This window comes from Stenella coeruleoalba (assembly GCF_951394435.1).
Source record: "Stenella coeruleoalba genome assembly, chromosome: 8".
NCBI classification, from domain to species: Eukaryota; Metazoa; Chordata; class Mammalia; order Artiodactyla; family Delphinidae; genus Stenella; species Stenella coeruleoalba.
The window spans coordinates 3,064,434-3,080,000 of record NC_137154.1 but is presented as its reverse complement, the minus strand read 5'-3'; the positions used below and the strand labels follow the sequence as shown (position 1 = coordinate 3,080,000).

The 15,567-nt window shown below is 56.1% G+C and overlaps 1 protein-coding gene across 2 annotated transcripts in view; it reads right to left on the bottom strand.

The window, feature by feature from the left end:
- Positions 1 to 15,567, bottom strand: part of SHANK2 (SH3 and multiple ankyrin repeat domains 2) — a 552,956-nt gene that overhangs the window by 188,485 nt on the left and 348,904 nt on the right. For both annotated transcript variants that reach the window (XM_079928829.1, XM_079928828.1), the window contains one exon: positions 3,443 to 3,518. In XM_079928829.1, the coding sequence (XP_079784955.1) occupies positions 3,443 to 3,518 (76 nt within the window). The remainder of the gene's footprint in view (positions 1 to 3,442; positions 3,519 to 15,567) is intronic.

Sequence of the window (15,567 nt, the reverse complement as noted above, 5' to 3'; positions counted from 1 at the left end):
AATGGCCCCAGGTCCTCTGCCTTCTGACCTTGACCACGTGTCCACGTTTCTAGACCCTTTTGTCAGGTGCGGGCTGGGTAGATGGCAGGGAATCTGAGGAGGGAATCAGCTGGAGCAACTAGACACGTTCAACCACGACCGGGTGTGTTCCCACCATTCCGCTCTCAGCTCTGAAGCTCTGAGTAAAGTTTTTGAAATAAGAGGGGCTGGGAAGGGGAGAACCCTCCTGACTGCTTCAGAAACTGTCTCCATTGAGCCTCATTTCCCACGGCACGCTCCTTCAGCACATCTGCGTCGGCACTGGGGCAGCCTCAGCCACAAACCGCCCTCCCGGACGGTCACCCAACCACCGACTGCAGGTAATTGGCCCGGGGACTGGCGCGGCCCCCAGACCTCTGCGCCTCATTAGGCCACGTCTAACATGAATTTGGAAGCAGGCTAACAAGCGGCCGGTTGGTTTGAGCCCGCACCGCGGCACGCAATTCCCTTGGACGCTTTCTGCCGTGCACCCGGCGGACCAGAGGTCAGCCTCTCACTCTGGCACGTGCTCCAGAGCCGCCCCCGCCAGCCGCCTGGGTGACAATGGTGCGTCGGGGCCCCAGGCTCCCTCACTGCCCGCCCTCCACGGCCTCTGTCAAATTCACAGTCTGGATAAGGCCAGTTCCGGGAGGCTGCAGGATCCCACAGGCTGACCCCTGCACCCTTTACGGAAAAGCTCGGAGGCCCTGCGATAACCAAGGCAACACCACTGTCCATCCTCCCAACACCCGTCACAGGGTGATGGTTCTGTCCTGAACTAGCTTTCCTCAATCCCAGGATGATCCCTTGGCCAGCCTGGGGCAGTAACATCTTCACCCTGGTGGGGGGTTAGGGGGGCTGAGGGCACGGGCTCTGTACTCTGATGGCCTCAGACACTTGTGTCTGAGACACTCAGGCCCTCCTGTCTCCTCTCCAGAGACCTCCTGCCAAGTGGAGAAGGACACCAATTTCAAGGTTGCTGGGAGGGTGGGTGGTTGGCGGTGCTGGGATCAGTGCAAGGTGGCTGGCCTGTGGCAGGAGGTCAACAAATAGCGCGATCGTTACTCTGATTTCTTTCACGGCAACACCTCGTCAAGTGAGGCCCACGGCCTGATTCCTTCTTGTGGGAAAGGAGGGCTGGCTCCTAAACTGCGGTCAAGGTCAGAGCTTCTACCATCTGCTTAGAAGCTACCATGCGAACCAGGTGTGTCCAGCTGTCCCCCTCCTCTGTGGTCCTGGACCCTGGCACTGAGCAGGTGGTCAGTATATACGTAGAACGCAAGCCTTCATCTGGGGCCAAAACACGGATGCAGACCTGGCTGTGATCTCAGAGGTCATTAAGTCCAAACTTCTATGACATTCCGCCACGACGATGCCCACCCTGCTTGACTTCCTCCAGCGACGGGGAGCTCATCATCTCCCGAGACGGCTCTGTCCTATCACTTAGCAGCTATGACGGTTCCACATGTCCTCTGTCGGCCGACCTGCAGTGAGCATCCCTGGTGCTCTCTGGCCTGTTGCAGCCACAGGACACGTGGCCCAGACAGCCTGGCCCTGTGGTCTTCTCTTTTCCCAGCTCAGTCAGCCCTGCCCGTCTCGAGCACCGAGTGTGCGCGCGCACCCGCCCTCACACACACACACACCAAGGGTGGCCTGCTGGCTGCCCTCTGCTGACAACGGATCACGTAGGGACATGGCTTTGCAAAAGCCACGGCCTGAGGGCAAGACACGGCCTGGACCCTTCCAGCACCCAGAGGGCCTCTTTCCCTCAAAGCCCCACTCCCAGCCTGGACAGCCCTCCAAGTCACCATGGCAACAGCTCTTGGGCTTCTCGGAGACTCAGGCGCCCTCCCTGCTAGAACGGAAGCAGAGAGTGACAGCATGCTGACAGTGACCGTGGGCCCAGGGTCCACTTTCACAGACGGCCTCCAGCTAAGGCAAAAACGACTCATCTGACCCAGATAAAGACTCATCAGCAGACGCCAGGGGTGGGTGTAACTCCCTGGAAGCCATCAGCCTCTGAGCGCTCTCTCGGGGCTGCGCTGGTGGCCAGGCCAACGATCACAACCTGGGCTTTCAAGGTAAAAAAGTGGACAATCTTAGCAAGACCTGGAGAGTCTGCAAAGCCCCCCGGAAGAGGGGACCGGCTACTCTGCTGGGAATGGCATTTCTGTTATAGCGCATCTTGTTTATAGGAGAAAGGTGGCTGGGCCGGGTCAACGCGAAAACCAGGTGACCAGCAGTTCCACTCCTAAGTATACACCCCAAAGAACTGGAAACAGGTGTTCAAAAAATATCTGTACACATATGTCCACAGCCGCATGTTTACAACAGCCAGAAGGTAGGAGCACCTCGAGCGTCCATCCGCGGGTGAACGGAGACACAAAATGTGGTCCATCCACACAAAGGAATATTATTCAGCCTCAAAAAGGAAGGACACTGTGACACCTGGTCCAACAGGGATGAACTTTGAGGACATGATGCTCAGTGAAAGAAGCCAGACACAAAAGGACACATACTGTATGATTCCACTCGTACGAGGTCCCTAGAGGAGCCCCATTCATGAAGACAGACAGTAGGATGGTGGGCGCCGGGGGTTGGGGGAGGGGAAGGGGAGCGAGTGCTTCATGGGGACGGAGTTTCAGTTTGGGAAGATGGAAAGGGTTCTGGAAACGGAGGGTGTGATGGTCGCACAAGAATGTGAATGTGCTTAACGCCACTGGGCTGTACACTTCAGAGTGGTTAAGACGGCACGCTGTACGTTATTTATATTTTACCACAGTAGAAAAACTAGCGAAAAAAAGGGACCAAAAAAAAAAAGGGACGAAGCACTGATACACGCTCCAGCATGGATGAACCTTGAGAATATTCTTCTTGGTAAAGAAGCCATTCACGGAAGATTACATACTGTAGGATTCCATTTCTAGGAGAAGTCTAGAACAGGCAAATCCTTAGCAACAGAAAGCAGATTGGTGGCAGTAGGGGGCTGGAGGAGGGGAAACCCAGAGGCATCCTCATATTCTGCCCCCCACCCCCGGGGGGGGATGCTGATACGTTGGTGCTGTCTCAAGGCTCCCGTGGCCGCCAAGCACTGTCATCTTTACCATTTGCACTGCTTTCCCCCCAAACAACGCCAGGTTTCCTCCTCCTTGAAAGACAGCTCTCTCCCTTGGCCATCCCACAAGTGCGCTCTAGCCCGACCCCAAACTGCAGGCGGCCCAGAGCCCACCTCTCGGGCGGGTCCCCTGGAAGACGGCGGTCTCCATCATCCCAGCCCACGTCTGGGCGGTGGGTGACGGGGACCCATAGCGGGAAGCAAGCCATGGGGTTCCAAGTGCTCCATGCAAGGTGGTCCAGCGCTTTCAGGACGCCCACGAGCATCTTTGACCGGAGGGGGCCTGGCAGAGAAAGAATCACGTCTTACCTGGAAGCATCAAAGCTGTCATAAGAGCCGACCGTGTAGTGCCGGAAGAGTTTCTTGCTGCGGTCTGCACGAGTTTCTGCAGAGAGGGAAGAGAGACATCGTTTAGAAAGTCACGGTCCCCGCATGTTGAAACCACGCGAGGCCGGCCGGGCCCCTCATTTATCTGACCTACGAAGCGTGAGACCCGCTCTCCTGCGGAAAGATCTGGGAGGAAGACGCGGCCTTGCTCTGTGGCCTAACTTTGCAAACTCTGGGGGACGCAGATGAACCTCAAGGCTGACTACTGGAGAGTCATGCGCTCCATTCCCAAATGGAGGCAGGTCCCAGGGTCCCTGGCTGGCGCAGGATGCTCTCTGCAAAGAAGACAGGGCTCTGCAGGTCCCGGCCACTCAGCACACAGAATCCGCGACAGCGGTACTCTCAGGTGATGCTGCCGAGCCGTCTAGCGACTCCGAGAACCTGCGGATGACTGCTTTGGGAGAAAGGAAATGTTTATTGTTATTCTTCCTGATTATAGTTGCTTTCTCCTAGAAACAAACAAAAAAACCATGATTAAGTTCCTAATTAAGTCCCCTGCTTACTTCCCTTACTCAGCAAATTTCGACTTAAATTTCACGGGAAATTATATGAATGATGTAATTAGACTTAATCGATAGCTCAGAGCTGGAGGGGAAAAAAACCCACAACAACACAAATGCAAGAAATACAGCAGCTTATGATTTACTGTTTAGGTATTTTCCCCCAAATAAAATCTCCTGGGCACTCTCTTTCCCAAACCCTGGAAACAATACAGAGAAATTATGTGATTGGCTTCAGGAAAAATGGCTCAAACTCTCATTTAAACCCTGTGACCTCTCTGCTGTCAGTCTCCTTGACACCACCTTCCAAGGCGAACGGGATTTTACTCAAACCCAAATGCACCTTTTCGGCTGAAAAGTGAACACGTGCAAGGGCTCTGAGAAGGGTCGCGCTGATACCTCTTGGCTCCTCTCATGCCCAGAGGCAGCCTGTGCAGCAAAAACACACGCTTCCTTTCTGCATGGTGTGGTGTTGCCTTGGGGGTGCTGGGAGGAGCAGCTGTCCAGCCCAGGACTACATTTCCCAGCACCCCTTGCAGCCAGGTGTGGCCACGTGACCACCTCCCACCAATGGAACGCACGCATCTGTGCGTGCGTGCATGCGTGCGTGCGTCCCTTCGAAGCTTGGCTTCTATGGAGGCCAGGGAGCTCTCCCTAACCTCTCTTGCTGTGTCTCCCAGCTCAAAGCTAGGACTCCCAGGCTCGACAGGATGATGGGATCATCAGGGAGTCCTGGCAAAAGCCTGGGTCTCTGTGCATTAGCTCTTAAAAGAAGCAACAAAATTGTATTGCCTTGTGCTACACTCCAGGGATTTGCTTGTTACAGCAGCTAGTGATGTCTTAAAGGACCTGCGGCCGGGTTCTCAGTGACTCGGCTCCCCCTGCCTCTCTGCCCCTTTCCCATCACTCCACCCGAGGCTCCAACAATACGAAAGTTACAATTCCCTGAACGGTGACAACATCTTCATCACCATCTCGGTCCCTGACACAAATTGCGTGCTGACTGGGTACCAGGCCCTGTTCCAAGTTCTGCTCCTATACTCTCTCATTTGTCTGTCACGGCCCCCAGGGAGTGGGTGCGTGTGTCACTCTGCAGGTCCTGCCAAGTCCAGCCAAGCGTGGCCCCTCTGCTTTTGCTCCATTTCACGCCACCCTTCCAATCCCTCTGCAGGACCTTGGTGTCCTCGTTGTGGAGTGAGGCACTCGCCTCTGCTTGGCGTGTCTCTGCTGTGTCATCACTGTCTTTGAGACAGGCTGGGACCCGGGACCCCCTCACCGGAGTGTTTGCCCCTGGACAAACGTCTCCTCAAGCAACAGATACAAAGAACCTCTAAGGGACTAAAAATCAATCCGCGCTCCCAATGCAAGGGGCGCGGGTTCGATCCCTGGTCGGGGAACTAAGATCCCACATGCTGCGCAGCCAAAAAAATAAAATTTAAATTAAAAAAATGTCACTGTGGCCAGGGGAGGGGTGGCTGTTTAAAAAAATATAAATAAAAATAAACACTCACATGCACAGTTGGGGCAAATTACGAACAACAAGATGCAAAAAGACCCAAAAGCCCAACTGCCACTTCTGAGGTACAGGGAGAGAAAGCAGGGTACAACGCATGATCCCTGCACATGGCACCCCAAGGGGGTGGGCAGACCACCTAAGCCCCTCCTCCAGCTCCGCCCACCGATCTGCCCCGCCCTCACGCCATTTAAGAAGCCAGCTCGCCCCGCCCCCCCCACCCTCACTTGGGGTTTCTTGTTCTCTCTTCCTATGCTGCAGCACGAGTCCCAGTAAAGCTCTGTCTGAATTTCTCGTCTGGCCGCATCAATTTCTATTGATTAAAGAGTCCAAGAACCTGGGGCAATAACATCTTCGTCCTCACTAACATTTCTTGAGTCCTTCCCCTGGGCCACAATTCGTGGCCATCTGGGCCGATCCACTCCCACTTGCTGGTCACAGCAGCCCGGCGAGGGAAGTACGACGGTTGGACCCATTTTACAGATGGTGCTGGCGAGCACTGCCGATGCAAAGGCACATCCTGCTAAACAGTGGGGGCAGGGTGGGCCCCCCGCGGGCAGGTGGGCTCCAGGGCCCAGGCTCAGAACCAGCAGGTCGCACCAAGGGACCCCTGGAGAGGACCCGAGTCTCCGCGCTCTCTGCGGGGCTCGAGGGTGGGGATTTGGCCTTATTTCTCTATCACCTCTGGTGTTTCACTCCTGGCACACACCCAATGTCAGAGCTTGCGGAGCAAATCTCAACAGTCCGCTGCAAATCAGCAAACAGAAACACACTGCGCCCTGGCAGAGTGGCCCGAGGGCATTGGTCCAGCCGAGCTGCACGCACATCCCCCGTGTCTGGCAGTCAGACCCAACGTACCCAGGTGTTCCGTGTCCCTCTCCCCCTCCTCCCTGGCATCTTGCATTGCGTACATGTTCAAATCTAGTTACCATTTATCAAGTCCACCTGAAGGTCAGGCCCTGTGCCCCAAATGCAGGGATTAGAAGGCTGCTCGGATGGGGTGGGGCCTCAGCTCTGTTCTCTGGGGCTCAGGATCCTGGGGGTGGGGTGAGGATAAAGCTAACAGATGCTGACTTTCCAGGGCTGGGCTGAGGGCCCCAGCAGTCAGATCACTGTGCGGGGGGGAGCACGTGGGCCAGGCAGTGCCTCTGGCCAGGCCAGCCCTGTGACATCGCGTGGAGCCCACATAAGGGCTGGGCCCGGGAGGGTTAAGTGGGATTGGAACCTGTTTGTAGGGTTAAGCAGAGTAGCTCGTGAAGCCACTGAATCACGTGGGGATGGGCTGTTAATTGTTATTATTACTCTTAATTGCCTGTTCTTTATGCCCCAAGTGGCAGCTCTGTGCTTGTTGCCCAGGGAACCGCTGGGCCCTGAGAGCTGGCTGGTGCAGGCCCTGGCTGAGGTCAGGGGTTCCAGATCGAAGGAGCAGAGAGCGTAGTGAGAGAGAGAGAGAGAGAGAGAGAGAGAGAGAGAGAGAGAGAGAGAGAGAGAGAGAGAGAGAGAGAGAGAGAGAGAGAGAGAGAGAGAGAGAGAGAGAGAGAGAGAGAGAGAGAGAGAGAGAGAGAGAGAGAGTGTGTGTGTGTGTGTGTGTGTGTGTGTGTGTGTGTGTGTGTGTGTGTGTGTGTGTGTGTGTGTGTGTGTGTGTGTGTGTGTGTGTGTGTGTGTGTGTGTGTGTGTGTGTGTGTGTGTGTGTGTGTGTGTGTGTGTGTGTGTACCTGTCCACATCTTTGCCAGAGGAAACAAATGTTTCAGAAAGGGACCCTTTCTAGGTCAGTTAGCCAGTGGTTCCCAGACTTTGGGATTTCATGGACCAAGAAAATGTTAAACAAAAGAGGGAAGGGTGGAGACAAACATGGGATTTAACAAGTTATTAATCTGGCCTTAAAAACAATGGATTCCCTTCCACTACCATAATTGTTTTATAAGAGAAAGGGGAACTTTTGGAATCATATTGTCTCTAACTGCTTTGTGAAAAACTCTCTCACTGCACAGGCCTTCCCTGTCCTCTGGCTTCTGGACACAGTCAGACTTCTGCTCTGAGATATGGCCCCGAGGGACAGGAAAGGGGTCCTGAGGGACAGCATCACCGCCACCATCATCATCACCATTGCTACCATCATCACAGCATCACCCTCATCACATCACTGTCATCTCTGTCATCATCACCATTGCTACCATCATCACAGCATCATCCTCATCACATCACTGTCATCTCTGTCATCATCACCGTTGCTACCATCATCACAGCATCATCCTCATCACATCACGATCATCTCTGTCATCATCACCATCGTCATCATCCTAACCATCACTGCAGCTTTGCTAAATTATCGCTTTTTTTTAGTAAATGAAAGTCCTTCACCTTATTTGGTCTTCCCACAGCAGCCAGGGCTAAGTGGATTTCTTGTAGCTGTTTTGCAGAAGTAGCAGAGTGCCATGACGAGGGATGTGGGCTCGCAGGCTAAACTGGCTTGAATTCAGAGCCCAGCTCTGCCGTTTACTGGCTGCAAGTCACCAGGCTCTTCATTTGTAAAGTGGGGATAATAATAGTTCCTACTCACAGGGAAGTGATGGAGGAGTAAATGAATTAATACAGGGAAAATGCTGGAACGGTGCTTGGCAAATGGAAAGTGCTATATTACCTGGTTATCGCTGTGCACGGAGGATTGGGACCTTCCACCTTCCAAGGTGGCCCTCGAGGTCACACAGCGCGCCAGCGCACCCACACCAGGGTCAAGCCCTACCCGTGCCCCGAGTGCAGCAAGGGCTTCAGCCACAGCTCGCACCTCGCCGCCCACCAGCGCACCCACCGCCGCGTCCGGCCCTGCTGCTGCCCCCTGTGCGGCAACAGTTTCAGCCGGCGCTCCAACCTGCACCGGCACGAGAAGGTCCATGCGGCGGGTCCCAAGGCCCTGGCCCTGCTGATGCCGGGGGCGGCCCCCACCTAGGAGGCTGAGAGGGAGGGGGATTGGTGGGGGGGCAGCCGCTGCGGGGGTGTGACCTGGGAGGTCCAGGAAGGGAGTTGGGGAGGTGCTGGCACGGGGGCGGGGCACGGCAACAGGGGAGGAGCTCGGGGGAGGGGCAGGCATGCTCACTGCAAATTAAAGTGAGCAGACCCCCGACTCTGTGCCTCCCCAGCCTGGCTGACAGCAGCCAACAGCTATCGTGTTTCAAAACATTCATGCGGGGCCCCGCGTATTCTAAGCGCTTTATGGGCAAGAGCTCAATACTGTTACTATCCCTGGTTTACAGCTGAGGAAGGTGAGGCTCAGAGAGGTTGAGTGAGTTGCCTGAGGTCACCGAGCCGGCAGGGGGCAGGGATACTGCACAGCACAGCCTCCTGGGTCAGCATCCACTGGGGGACCTGGGAGGAGGCATCTTCACCAGCAACCTGCCCATGGCCCACGGAGGACCGGCTGGCCTTTTTCTGAGACGTGCTGAGGTCTGGATGCTGAGGAAGAACTCGGCTTTCTCATGGACCGTGAGGTGGGAGGACGTGGGGTGTGGGCAACCAGTGGCCATCACACCACATCATGGGGAAAACCAGCCAATGCATGCAGCCTGCACACAGCGGGAGGGACACAAGCGGCCCGGTGCTGAGAATCCCTGGGTCTTGGCTCGTGGTGGTCGTGAGGGCGACTCATTCAATATTTCTGCCTTTCCTCCCTCTGGGCATGTGGTTGGATGGATCCCTGCGATTCATCTCGGCCACTGCGTTTTCGGAAGAACTCATTTACTTCACTTCCTGGGTGGATGGAACATTTAATTCCCAATCCAAGATTCCCCCCCGCCCCGCCTCCCCTCGCCCCCCTACTGTTTCTTTGTCCACGGGCACGGCAACCAAAATGTTTGAGACAGTGGTTATTCTATCAGTCAGGGTCCCTAGGTGTGCCCCCTGGGACACATGACAAGCAGGTGGTGTGAGTGGGAAAGAAACCTTGGTGGTTTTAGGCCACTGAGATCGGGGCCTGTTTGTTACTGCAGCCTTCTCTGGCCTAAGCTGACCGACGCAGCCCACGCGTGGCCTTCTCTGTCACGCGAGCCAGTACATTCCATGTTTTGCTCAAGCGTGGCAGAGCTGGCTTTCTGGCAACCAAAAGTAGAAAGGAAGCCCAGACAACATCAAGGCAGAGGCTGAGTCTGGCCCCTTGTCTGTGAGGATCTCACACCTTCTAGGAGAAAATGGAAAACCACACAACGGACGACAGGAACGCATCCCATTGGACGTGGAGAGAGCACGGCACAGAGCACAGGCCTCTATATGTCTCAGAGGAGGCCTCTGGGTACGACAAAGGAGACAGAAAAACCAGCCAACCAAGAGGGAACTATTCACTCGTTTGTTTCCTAAGCCACGTAGAAACTTCTCAAAGGCAAGAACCTAGTAGTTCACAGACAGGCCCACCTCCTGGGCCAGGTTCCAGGCTCAGTGCTTCGTACGGCAGGTGCTCGGAAATGTCTGTAGCCCCACTCAGCTTAGAGGCCAGCAGTCACTACTGCTGAATGATCTGAATCATCTCCTGAACCTCTATACAGAATGAGCTTCAAAAAATGTAATCAGGTGATGCCACTTTTCTGCTTAACGTTTTCCGACAGTCTCCAAGTAGAATTCGAGTCCCCTCCTCGAGCCCTCCGATGACACAGGTCCAAGGCTACGCAGCCCTGCCTTTGAACCCTCCTCTCCCATTGCTCCCCGCCCCCACCGCAGTCACTCCACTCCCACCCTATTCGTCTCCTTTTTGTTGCTTGAACATGACAAACTCGTTTGCGCCTCAGGGCCTTTGCACTTGCTAGACTCTCTCTGGGACATTCCTTCCCCAGCTCCAAGTTCACTGCACTGCTGGGTCCCCAGCTCCTACAACACAGCCTGGCACACAGTAGGTGATCAACAGCTGTGGAGTAACTGAACAACGGGATAAAACCCACACGCTCTTGGACCCTTTGTTCTTATCCAGCGTGGGCACTGTCGCCTCCTTGGGTCTGACTGTGAAGAACTGAGGATATGGCCCAGAGACTGAGTTTAGTTTCGACTGCCAAGGGAATGGAAGCAGCCCTTCTGCAAACGGAGAAACTGGATTTCTAGTCCTGACCTTGGTGGTGATGGCGTGGGACCTCACTCTGCCGCTCTGAGCTCTCATTTACTCAACTATCAAACCAGATGTCTGTACGCTCTGCCTTCTCAACATGACACATCCCCTCCGCCACCAATGCGACTAGGGACGTAACCCCATTTCCCAGGAGAGGACCACGCAGTGATTAAGCTGATGTGCCCTGAAAGTTTTTCTTGGAATATGGCCTAGAAAAATCTACATTGAAAGGGGGAAAAAAAACACCCTGGAAATTCCATTCCATATACCTCTTGTGACTCGTGAAAGGGAGTGACAGATCGCATGACAAGCTTCAGACTGTCAGCATTTAAAATAGCCCTTTACGCAGAGCGGCTGGGAAGAGGATCCCGTCTAGCTCGCAAGGAAGCCAGGATGGGGCATCCGGGGAGATACTGATGGCCTCCGAGCCTCGAGTGTGACTGTTGATGAAGAGGAATCTTCTCTAAGAAATCTATTAAGACTCTGAAAGGCCAAAAAAGAACTCAAAGGACGGCGTGGGGAGGAGGTGGGCTGTCGGGTCAAGAGACGGGCGTGGGGAGAGGCCAGAACACCAGAGCAGGGCCAAGGCTGCGTGGGCACGCCGGCCCCGATCCCCACCCAGGTCCCTTGTGGGACGGTTCCCTCGCTCGTGAGATGCCACAGACAGGAAGGCAGGCAGGAAGCCTGCATCTAGACAAGAAAACGTGAGCTTAAGTCCTCACTAGCTGCGGGGCCTGGGCAGGAACAAGCTCCCCGAATCTCAGTTTTCTCATCTGTACATGGGGCTAGCAGCAGTATTGACCTTGGCCTTGTGGTGAAGTTATAACACCGTCACGCGTCTAAGTCCCTTCCCAGGTGGGCTGTCGGCCACAGTTGTCCTCCAGGAAGACGTCTTGGTCTTCCCTCTCTGAATGTATCCTTCTGCCCCTGGGACAGAGCAGGACCCCAACCATATCTGTACACAGAACCTCACGCCCTGGTCAGAGCTGCCCGGCCCGGCCCGGCCCATCAGACCCCCTCTCCTGGGGACCTGGAATAGAAGTGGCCAGTCTCTGCTCCCCGTGTGAACAGAGGACACCTCCATTCATGCAGAGAGGCTGTCACTGTGGGAACACTTTGTGGGGTGGGGGAGAAGAGAAGGAGGGAGACTGAGGCAAGGGGCTCGGGGCGGTGATGACGCATGTGTGGCCCTAGAGAGATGGCTGAGCTGGCCCGGCTCCTGACAAGCTCCCCCCGCATCCTACTGCGGTGGAGTACCTTTCTTCCTTTGACCCAGCTCACGTGGGTTTTAGGTTTCTTGAACCGCAAGAGCCCTGGTCTTCCGGCTACTCTGTCGCTCCGGGTAGGTCTCGTTACCCAAGCGGATGGTGACGGCACCTCTGGACCTCACCCCGGGGCCTGGCTAGGGGCCCGTCCACCACGGCGGTGCTGCCGTGTCCAGGTCCTATGTGCTGGTACTGACTGGGACAACACCTGGCCTGCACAGTTCCAAACACCCCCGGAGGCAGCGTGCCCTCAGTGAGGGCCGCCGACCTGGCCACAGGCCAACATCCTTGGGTTCACACGACCAGACGGAGGGCACTAGGGACGCAGGGGGTCCAGACGTCTCCCCTCTCTGTGATAAAGACCCTGAATCGGCCACAGACGGGAGACTGCGTGTAACGATGATAAAACACTTCTGCGTCGCACTGCCTGGTTCATCCCCGACAGCTCAGCGTGCTGGGGGGACGGGGTCCTCCTTCAGGGCCTCCAGCTAAAGCCCAGCCAGGTGACACCCTGACTCTGGGCCCATAAGACCCTGAGCACAGAATCCAGGTGCGCCCACCCGCACTGCTGACCCTCAGACCTCTGAGCCGATTTGGGGCTGGGGTCCAGAGCTGCGTAGCTGAGGTTACTCGCCGTGCAGCACAGAAATGCAGAGAGCTGGGGCCTCGGCTTCCTTCAGAGTCCTGCCTGGGGCTTCCTCTGGAGCTGAGCCTCCAACCCACCAAAAGCAGAGACAGAGACAGAGAGACAGAAAAAGACAGAGGGGGAGACAGTGAGTCAGAGATACAGGCAGAGAGAGACAGAGAGACACCCACAGAGACAGAGGATACACAAGAACAGAGAGAGACACAGAGAGACAAAGAAAGAGACAGAGAAAGAGAGACGAAGACACACACACAGAGATGGAGATACAAAGAGAGTCACAGAGAGAAGGGAAAGTGGTCCCTGGGCTCCGCAACCCCACCACCAGCTCCCCTCTGCTCCAGCCCCTCCCGTGGACTCCACTCCCTTCGGGCTGTTATTCTCGGCCCCTCACCCTGAAGAGGCAGAAGGGGCAGGGTGGACCCCTGAGCAGTCGGGGTCCCACTCCCTCATCACGGCAGCGCCTGGCCGAGCTGGACGGGCCGGGCCAGCCTGCGAGGTGACACTTCCTGCCCGGACACAGGGCGCAGGGCCACCTGTGTGTGGATGAGAAGCTCCACCCCCAGCTTCTCATCCACACGCCTCCCTCCCATGCCGGCTCCTGTGATCTCCCGCGGGTTTTAAATCAGACACAGTTTGGGCCGCGCCCCGGCTGGAGAGCCAAACGCAGGATCCAGAGCACAAGGAAGAAAGAAATCACTGATGGGGATGGAGACAGAAATAACTCTTCTTTTTTAAAACCAAAGATGCCGATGGGCTCCATCTCTCTGCGGAGAACCACAGACAGGAGCGTGGGGAGAAGCCTCAGTGGGCACAGGCAGGCTGGCGGGACACGGGTATGGGGGGCTGGTGGCGTCTCCAAGCTCACCATCAGACCCGTCCGGGGCCAGACCCCAGGATGCAGAAAAGGGGGCAAACCACATGAAGGGCTGGCTGGAGCCTGGGCAGGGCAGGGGCAGAGGGCAGGGGGCACGGAGCTCGCAGCCTGCACAGCCCAGCTCCACCCCTGCGGGTCAGGGCGCTGTGCTGGCAGGTGCCCACCCCACCGCTGGGCACGGAGATCAGGGCCTCACCTCTGAGGAACACCGGCCGAGGGGCACGACTTTGATCTGAAGCCACTTCTCATGCTCACACCACGGCAGCTTGGGTCCCTCGTGCAATCACTACATCAGCTGCGGATCATCGATCCAGCACCTTCTGGGCGCTGGCTATTGGGCTCGAGGGGGAGGGGAGGCAAAACAGGGACCCTGCTCTTCAGAGATAGCCAGACTTCACTCCACACCCCTTAAGGACGGAGGATTAGCTCCCCGTGGCTGCTGTCACGAATGACCCCGAACCTACTGGCCCAGAACAACAGAAGTCCATTACCCTACAGCTCCGTAGGTCAGCATCCAGCGGGCGTCTCTCTGGGCTAAGATCAAGGTGAGGGCGGGGCTCGTGGCTGCAGGAGGCTCCCAGGATGAACCCGTTCCCTCGCCTTTTCCGGCTTCTAGAGGCGCCCCCAGTCCTTGGCTCGCGGCCCCTCCCTCCACCTCCCAAGCCAGCACCGGCGGGTCGAGTCCTCAAACCCCCACCACTCTGATTCTGAAGTCTGTGCCTCCCTCTTCCACTTTAAGGACGCTTGGGATTACAGGGGGCTTCAGGGATAACCCAGGATCAGATCGTCTCTTCATCTTGTTTTTTTGTTTGTTTGTTTTTGTTTTTGTTTTTTTTTGCGGTACGCGGGCCTCTCACTGCTGTGGCCTCTCCCGTTGTGGGGCACAGGCTCCGGACGCGCAGGCTCAGCGGCCATGGCTCATGGGCCCAGCCGCTCCGCGGCATGTGGGATCTTCCCGGACCGGGGCACGAACCCGTGTCCCCTGCATCGGCAGGCGGACTCTCAACCACTGCGCCACCACGGAAGCCCCATCTCTTCATCTTGAAGTCAGTCGGCTAGCAACCTTCATGCCATCTGTGACCTTACTTGCCCTTTGCCATGTATCCGGACACAGTCACCTGTTCCAGGGATCAGGACACAGACATCTTCGGCCATTATCTGCCCACCACGACCGCAAAGAGACCATCCCTGTAGGGATAGCACAGTGGGGCAACACTTGCTCAGAAAACTGTTTAAACCCATCTTAGTTAAAGAACTCAGAATCTTGCTTTCAGGTCAAAAACTGTCCAAGTGAAAGAAAAGTACTTCTCTAGGAAGTATATTTCCCTGTTTAAAGGAGCTCAGTTCAATTTCTGACTCTGCAGAATCATGGTGAGACCCAGGGGACTGCTGTTTCCTCTGACCCTCGTCCTCTCCTCTGTGCAAAGGTGGATAAATGGTTCGCTCCGTGCCTGTGGCCGCTACACAATGATTCCTCCTTCAGAGAATGGAACCAGGCTCTGTACAAACGACGGCCCTTCCCCTAGGGGCCTGCAGCCCCACCTGCCCTGGGGCCTCACTCTCCTCCCCGGAAGCATCTTGGCTTCAGTAGTAGAAGCCGCTCTACGGTGGGCTATAGCACCAACATGCAACTGAGTCATTGGTTCTATTTATTCCCAGCTCCCTGGAGTATCGCTCTGTGCCCCCCAGCGTGTGTGCACACGTGTGCCATGTGTCATCGGGGGAACCGGCCCTGTGCTCACACAGCTGGGTAAGGCCCCGGCGGCAGGGGCTGCCGTAAGTTTTCAAAAATAACCATGTGTCTTGAATTCCCTTAGAGTGGGCATGGGGGTGTGGGTACGGGGAGTGCCAGCCGTTCCCAGCCCTGTAGGGTCCCAAAACACACCAGCACCACGTGAGAGCCAAACCTACGGACTCCAGAAACCAAAGGCAAAGGAAGGTGCGGGGATGTGCCTGATTTTCCTTCCCAGGACGCACGGAAAGCACTTCAGAGAACTGGGCACTCCTGGCACGCTTGGTTTTTTCCCTTAGTCATCCCAGCCAGTTGACCGCTGTGTTGTAAGAGGACAGAAAACACCTGGAGAATTAACAGTAGTCGCATCGCCGAGCGAAGGCTGCTCGTGTAGCTGTCACTTCAGGAAGCGGTCTTCCGGCCCCACAGCAGG